An 8,219-nucleotide genomic window follows, 5' to 3' on the forward strand; every position below is an offset into this window, starting at 1 on the left:
TGGACTTGCAAACTTTATATGCCCCAGTACAGGGGAACGCCAGGGCCAAAAGGGGGAGTGGGTGGGTAGGGGAGTGGGGGTGGGTGGGTATGGGGGACTTTTGGGATAGCATTGGAAATGTAAACGAGGAAAATACCTAATAAAAAATTTTAAAAAAAATTCAAATTCCCACCATCAACATGAAAGTTCACAATCATCTGTATAGCTGCAGTCTACTCACATACATAAGATAAATAAATAAATCTTTAAAAATATAAAGGAAAAGAAAATATCCAGAGAAAACAGTTAACCAAGGGAAATAGAATATCTAAGCTAATCATCTAGATAAAATATAGATAAATAAAAACACTTTCAGAAAAGTATGTAAGAAATCACAGCAAACTGATGACTTGGCAGCCTTCTGCCCATCAGGAGAGCCTTTGGTGGGATGATGCCCTTTCTGGCAGGAACTTATCCTGATAGCTGCTTGTCTCTGATAGGTCCTACAGTGGGTTTGTGAGAGGATAGTATATAATAGTGTAAACAAGCCTGCCTAGAACTTTGGAAATAGGGAGGCATTGCTAGACAAGCTGAGCTTCAGTGCCAGGGGGTAGTGATTGAAACCTTCTGTGAGTTCCTTATGTAGCCAAGACTGCGTGTGATTTTACCAAGGGGGGAAATCCCCACAATGGCCAGCTTTTGGAAAAGTTCCTTCCTCCTGTGCATAAACACTATGGCTTTCTGTGAAAACAGATGTGCATGTGTATATGCCAGTGTGTGTAGGCAGAAACCCAAGGTCTGTCTGTGTTGGATGCCCACCAATGGTCCCTTCTAGTTTCCTGGATTCTACAGATGCTCTAAGTCAAACACACAGCTAAAGATTTGATACTGGGGTCCACATGAATTATCCATTCATCAGCTGATAAACACCTAAGCTGTTTCCAGACCCAGCTCTTGAGAATAGAGCAATGTTGAACATGAACGAGCAGGTATATTTCTGGAGTAGACAACAGGGTCCTTTGGATATATACCAGGAATGAATCGTCTAACTGGGCCATACAGTAAGTCTGTTTGTAGATTTTTGAGTGACCTCTGCACTGATTTGCATAGTCAGCCCAGCCTTTTACATGGACTCAGGTACTTGTGCTTGCTTGTGACACAGGTACTTCATCAACTGAGCCATATCCCCAGTACTCCCTAGGTGTCTTAAAGCAAACCTTTCCATCTTCCATTGCTCTGTTTTTCTTATTTTGTGTTGTTTTCGATGTTGTAGTCAATTTTTGAGACAGAGTATATAACAGCCCTGGCTGTTGTACATAGTCCAACATCAGGTAGACCAGGGTTGCCTCGAATTCAGAGATCCACCTGCCTTTGCCTTCCAGTTATCGTAGACAGGACAGTGACAGTACTAAGTTTGTTCTGCCACTGTTTGCAGCCTTTCAGCATGTAAGCTTCTCTGAGTGGGCACACTTCCTTTGGAGTGCTGTGGGGCTGCATCTTTCACTGCTAGGGATTGACTTGCTGGTAAATACTGTCTTGTTATTAGGCTGTACAGCATGCTAGCATCTTATTTGTCATGCCTTACACCTTTCTCTAAGTCCATTCATTTCTTCCATTTAACCATCTTATTAACATAATAAGCTGTGTGCTCTTATCTTTATGTTGCACATTTATTCAGGAATCTGATTAATGGTTATTTCATTGTTACTTACTAGCTATGTAACAAAACTTATTTCATTAACAATTTTCCCATCTGTAAAATATGTAGACTTACATAGACTTTTCTGCTATAGTTTTGAGTAGTAAATGTTTTTGTATATAAATGTGTGTGTGTTTAGGTATATAGTTGCATATATAACATACTTAGGGCTAGGATTGGTAAGCATTCTGAAGTGTTTGCTTTTGTGTTTAAGTGTATAGATTGAATTTGGCTGCCTAAGACCTGAGCAACCGACAGCACAAGTGGACATATTGAAGGAGGGAGGGTCTCCAAATGCCCCACCCCATACATGTGTCTGATTGCTGACAGAGAATTAGTCTTCCCCAGGGAGGTACCCCCTAATTGATTATCATTTTTTTTAACTTTTTATTGGTTCTTTGTGAATTTCATATTATGTATCCCAATCCCACTCATCTCTCTGTCCCTTCATATCTTCCCTCTGCCCTTGCAACTCCCCCCCCCAATAAAATAACAATAACAGTGACAACTACAACAAAAACCAAAGTGAAAAAATCTCCTCTTGGAAGCTGTAATGTGTCACATAATGTACCCTTTTGTCCGAATGCCTTTATTTGTAGATACTCATTACATTGAATCGTTGTCAGTACCGGATCCTCACTGGGTCTCCTCTCGGATATCCTGTTGTTGCTCTGTGTCATGGAGATCCTGCAGCACAATTTAGTCTGCAAGACAGCCCCTTAACTCGCTCCAGTTCATAGATGGGGTAGATGTTTTGGGATGATCCAAAGCCCAGTATCTGGGCCTGAATAGTAGCTGAGTTACCCACACCACCAGGGCAAACTCTCCAGCACAGCCCCAGCTAGCTCACCCAATGCTGTAGCCAGTGAGGGGCAGGGCCTGCTCTCATGGGGTTGGGAGGGTTACCAGTTGGTTATATAATAGAATGTGATCAGCCTTAAAGTCATACACATACAACACTAAAGGAACTCAATAGGTTTAATTATATATTTAATGCATTTATATCTGTATATATAACAATAATAAAAGAGGTCATAATTTAAGGGGGATATGGAAAGGATGGAAAAGAGGGAATGATATAATTCTATTTTAATTACCCTGCTAAGAGGCAAGAAACTTGGATATACTGTCTATGGTTGGGTAACTACTTTTCACTGACATCCAGTGATAGCAACATGGATTTTGGGTAAACATTTCCATCTTCCAAAGTGTTTAAGTAAATAGCTTTTTTTTCCCCTGAGATGTGCACTGTTTTTTTTTTTTTCATTTAGAAATAGACTTTTTAATGCCTAAATTGCACCATAATTTATTGAAGTATGCTAAAATTCTTTATTCTTTGGGATATACAAGTGTTTATCAGAACTCTGTTATTTAACTTTTCCAATTATCTTAACTCACACAGAAAGTGACATGCATGCTGATGCTGTAAAAATGTGTATATTGGGGGTCTTGCAGACTGGTGGTTACTCTTTCTAAACTTGTCCCTTTCTGCTTCTTTAATTAGTATAGGTCTTTGAGATATGAGTCTGAATTTATTTTGTTTGTATGGGTGTTGCCTGCATGTATGTCTGTGCACCATATATACACCTAGTGCCCAAGGAGGTCAGAACACAACAGCTCTCCTGGTGCTGCAGGTGCTGAGAACTGAACTTGGGTTCTCTGAAAGAACAGCAAGTACACCCCCTCCCCCTGCCGCCCTTTTTTTTTTTTTTTAAGATTTATTTTATGTATGTTGCTCTCTTGAGTTACACCAGAAGAGGGCATCAGATCTCATTATGGTTAGTTGGGAGCCACCATGTGGTTGGTGGGAATTGAACTCAGGACCTCTGGAGGAACAGCAGTTAACCGCTGAGCCATCTCACCAGCAGTGCTATACACTCTGGGTTTGCAAAAATTTATAATGACATCTGTTTGCCAGTAGATATGTGTACCATACAGAGCGGCTCTACTGTCTTAGACCCTCTGTGTTTCACCTATCTATTCTTTCCTCCAACCTGTCACCTGGCAACCACTGATTTTTTTTTTTAAGTATCTTACTATTTTTGCCTTTTCCAGAGTGGCAGATACTTTGATTCATGGCAGTGTTCCCCTTCAGACTGGCTCCTTTCAGTATTAAGTACTGTTTCCTACATTTCTTCATTTTCTTTATAGTACAGAATAAAATCCATTGTGCATTCTACAATTTATCCACTCATACACTAAAGGACGACTTAACTTGCTTCCATGTAGAGTAGACTCAAGTTTTTACTTCCTTTGGAACTTCAGATCATCTAGTAAGAAGTTGTCAGACTAAAGGCTGAATGTGGTGGTGTATACCTAGAATTCCAGCACTTGGGTGGTAGAGCCAAGAGGAGCTTACAATTTTGAGCCCAGTCTTGGCTATATATAGTGAGTTTGAGATCAACCAGACTACATAGTGAGACCCCGTCTTAGAAGAAACGTTGCCAGAGAGGATCTGAGAAAAGTTGGAAAAGAAGGAATGTGATTTGTTGTTGTTGTTGTTAGTGGTAATAATAAAGAAGGGTTCTGTTGAGAGAGGAAAGGGAGCACAGGTTGGGGGCAAGCTGTCCTCCCAGGTAGCTGTGAAGGGAACTTGTTAGTGCTCCACTCCCCAGCCCCAGCCTTGGTACTGTCAGAACTCTGAACTGAGACCATTGTTGTACGGTTACTTTAATAGTGGTGTGGTGTTCCACATCATTTCATCCATCTGTCTTCCACCTCATCATCTTTGTGAAGAGTTTTATCAAGGTATTTGAATTCTTAGTTTTCTAGGCTTTTCTGTTTGTATTTGTTGTTTTGAAACAAGGTTTCACTGTATGCCTAGGCTGGCCTGAAGCTTAATTCTAGGTGTAGGAATTACAGTGTATCTTCACTGTGGCTGGCTTTCAGCCCACTTCCTAAAAGTCTTGTTTTCTTTTTTTTTTTTAAAGATTTATTATTCTAAGTACACTGTAGCTGTCTTCAGACGCACCAGAAGAGGGCATCAGATCTCGTTACGGATGGTTGTGAGCCACCATGTGGTTACCGGGATTTTAACTCTGGACCTTCAGAAGAGCAGTCGGTGCTCTTAACCAATGAGCCATCTCTCCAGCCCCCAAAGTCTTGTTTTCTATTACTGAGTTTTGAGAGCTCTTTTGTTTTTTCAAGACAGAATGTCTCTGTGTATCCCTGGCTGTCCTGGAACTCTGTAGACCAGAATGGCCTTGAACTCACAGAAATTCACCTGCGTTTGCCCTTGGAGTGCTAGGATTAAAGATGTGTACTACCACCACCTGGTTCTATGTATGTTTGTGTAACAGTCTTCTAATATATCTTGAAATTTTTCTTGTTTATGAATGTCTTTTTATTTTCTTGGCTATCTCTAGAGGAGCCTAGATTTTCTAATTCTGATGAAAATCAGCTTATGGATTGATTGTACATTTGATGGTATATTGTGCAGGTCATTGCCAAGGCAACAACATTTAGATTTTTTTCTTTTGCTTTTATTAGTTTGTACCTTTGTATTTTACATCTCAGTCTGTATTTTTTTTTTTTCCTGTGGTAGGGCAGGCACGTGTGTGCCGTGGTGTGCATGTGGGGATCACAGGGCAAGTTGCAGGAGGAGTTTTCTTTCTACCATGTAGGTTCTAGTGATTGAATTCAGGCTGTCAGGCTTGGTGGCAAGTGTCTTTAGTCACTGAGCCATTTGTCCACCTGTAGTGTTTTAAATTAATTTTGTGACAAGGGTAACTTCTATATTGAAATTATTTTTTTGTGGCTCATTAACCCAACACCTTTTGTTGGAACACTGTCTTTTATGTGCTCCATTCCCTCTGTTTCTTGTATACAATCAAACATTGGTATTTTTAGATTTTTGGTTTTGTTTTGTTTTTGAGATAGCCTAGATTATCTCTGTATATAGACTAGCCTCAAATTATTGTTCTCTTCATAATTCACCCTTCCAAGTGCTGGGGTTACAGTATGAGCTTCCATGCCCCGTTCCATACCATCTTGGGTACTACAAGTCCTCCATTATCTGCTCAGGTCTTAAACATTTGTTAAGGTTTATATCTTAATGTCCCGCTTTGGGTGTGCTAATGTACATGGTCTTGTAGTTTCAGACACCATTGTTTGCTGCTGCATGTGGGGCAGCCAGCTTTATAGATTAACCTTAATGTGAATGCTCATTGGATCTGAGATCATTTTGTTGATTCTTCAGATTTTCTGCATAGACCTCTAGGTCAAGACCCCTTTGGGGACACATATCAAATATCCTGATATCAGATACATTACAATTCATAACAGTAGCAAAATCTGAAGAAGCAACAAAAATTATTTTATTGTTTGGGGGGTCACAACAACATGAGAAACTGGATTAAAGGTCACAGCATTAGGAAGGTTGAGAACCACTGGCCTAGACAGCTACCAGTAAAGACACTTCTGTTCTTTCCTTCCTAATCTTTCTTGCATTAGCCTGGTTCCTAATCTTAATGAGAAATTTAACCTTTAAGTTTAGTGTTACAGGATTCTTTTAACTTTTTTGAAGACTTATTTTATGTAGGTACATTGTCGCTGTCTTCAGACACACCAGAAGAGGGCATCAGATCCCATTACAGATGGTTGTAAGCCACCACCATGGCTGCTGTGGTTGCTGGGAATTGAACTCAGAACCTCTGGAAGAGCAGTCAATGCTCTTAACCACTAAGCCATCTCTCCAGCCCCCTAAAACTGTTATGAAGCTAAGAGGTGTAGTATTGCTGAGAGTTTTTATCAAGAAGTACTAGATTTTGCCAAGTGGTTTTTTTTCTCATCTTATATGATTAAATGATACTTTTTTTGCTTAACCTAATGCTATGAATTAGCAAATATCTAAAGATTGAGCCAGTCTTGAGTACTTAGAATAAATTTTGACTTGGGAGTGGTTATGTAATTTTTTTTTTAGTGTTGTATTTGACTTACCTCATATTTTGTTGAAGATATTTCGGTCTTTTCTTGAGATATTAGCCTTTAGAGGTTTTTTGTGTTGTGTTGTTTTGTACCTTTAGCATTGAGGTAATACTTCATAGACTTCATAGAATGCATTAGGAAGTGTCTCTTCTTTTTTTTTTTTTTTTTTTTTTTTTTTTTTTTTTTTTGGTTTTTTGAGACAGGGTTTCTCTGTATAGCCCTGGCTGTCCTGAAACTTGCTTTGTAGACCAGGCTGGCCTCAAACTCAGAAATCCACTTGCCTCTGCCTCCTGAGTGCTGGGATTAAAGGCGTGCGCCACCACGCCTGGCTGCTTTCTGTTTTAAAAAATTATTAGGTACTGAATCCGTTTCTGTAGATCAGGCCTACTCAGATTGCCTCTACATTTGTAAGCTTTGTCAGACAATGTTTTTCAGAGAATTGTTTCATCTAGTGGATCAAATTTGTAGGCATGGGGGTATTCATAGTATTTTTTTACGATTCTTTTAATGTCGATACATGTGTAGCTGCACCTGATGCACAGTCCTGCATTTGGTTTCTTTTGTTCGCACTGCTGGAAGCACAAGGGGTTTTCTTCTATTTGCAGGGAGAGAGTAAGGATCCACTGTGATAAACTGGCAGGGCTCCATGTCTGCCAGAGTCCTATTAGAGCTTTTCTCTTGCTTTCCTGCTCTGATTCCCTAGCAGCACACCTGTCAGTCTCTGATGAGAGTGATAAGGTGACAGCACTGAGTAGAAAGAAGCACACTCACTGAAACTGTCCCTGTCCCCTCTCTCTGCAGGTGCACTGACAGAGTGCTACGATGAGCTGGGGAACCGGTACCAGCTGCCAGTCTATTGCCTGGCACCACCAATCAACATGATAGAGGAAAAGAGTGACATAGAGACTCTTGATATTCCTGAGCCACCTCCCAATTCTGGACACGAATCTCAGCTCCGTCTGCGGCTCTCCACAGGCAAAGACCTCAAGCTTGTGGTCCGCAGCACAGACACAGTGTTTCACATGAAGAGGCGCTTACATGCCACAGAGGGTGTGGAGCCAGGCAGCCAGCGATGGTTCTTCTCTGGCAGGCCTCTCACTGATAAGATGAAGCTGGAGGAGCTGAAGATCCCCAAGGACTATGTGGTGCAGGTTATAGTGAGCCAGCCTGTGCAAACCCCAACACCAGTGGAGAACTGAGCTGGGCTAGCCTTCTTCCAAGATCCCTCGGCTCCTTTTTATTGTCACCATTTCTTACTCTAAGGCGTGAAATGTATTTTCACTGCTCTGAATTCCCTATGAATGGATTTAGTTCTGAGGAATTACCAGTGAAAAATTCCATCTGTGATGGAGACCAACAAAAATAATAAAACACACAGAGCCAGCCTCTGATACTCTTATAATTACAATTTCTAATTTGAAAGACAGTTAAGAAATAGATAACCATTTATTTTAAAACATTTATCAACTGTGTAATGGCTGTATTTAAATGATCTCGAATGTAAACAGACACCAGACCCATCAAAAACAGCACCAAGCACCTTTTGGACACAGAATTTTTTATGACATACATGTCAAATTATTTTTTTCCAGAACCACCAATAACAGTTACAAAA

The 8,219-nt window shown here is 40.4% G+C and overlaps 1 protein-coding gene across 3 annotated transcripts in view; it reads left to right on the forward strand.

Annotated features, from left to right (window-relative positions):
* The window catches only part of Ubtd2 (ubiquitin domain containing 2), a 64,926-nt gene extending 56,707 nt beyond the window's left edge, over nucleotides 1–8,219 (forward strand). For all 3 annotated transcript variants that reach the window (XM_021177798.1, XM_021177799.2, XM_029483063.1), the window contains exon 3: nucleotides 7,406–8,219. In XM_021177798.1, coding sequence (XP_021033457.1) covers nucleotides 7,406–7,803 — 398 coding nt within the window. In that variant the 3' untranslated portion in view covers nucleotides 7,804–8,219. The remainder of the gene's footprint in view (nucleotides 1–7,405) is intronic.

The sequence above is a fragment of the Mus caroli genome, chromosome 11, assembly GCF_900094665.2.
Source record: "Mus caroli chromosome 11, CAROLI_EIJ_v1.1, whole genome shotgun sequence".
Taxonomy (NCBI): Eukaryota; Metazoa; Chordata; class Mammalia; order Rodentia; family Muridae; genus Mus; species Mus caroli.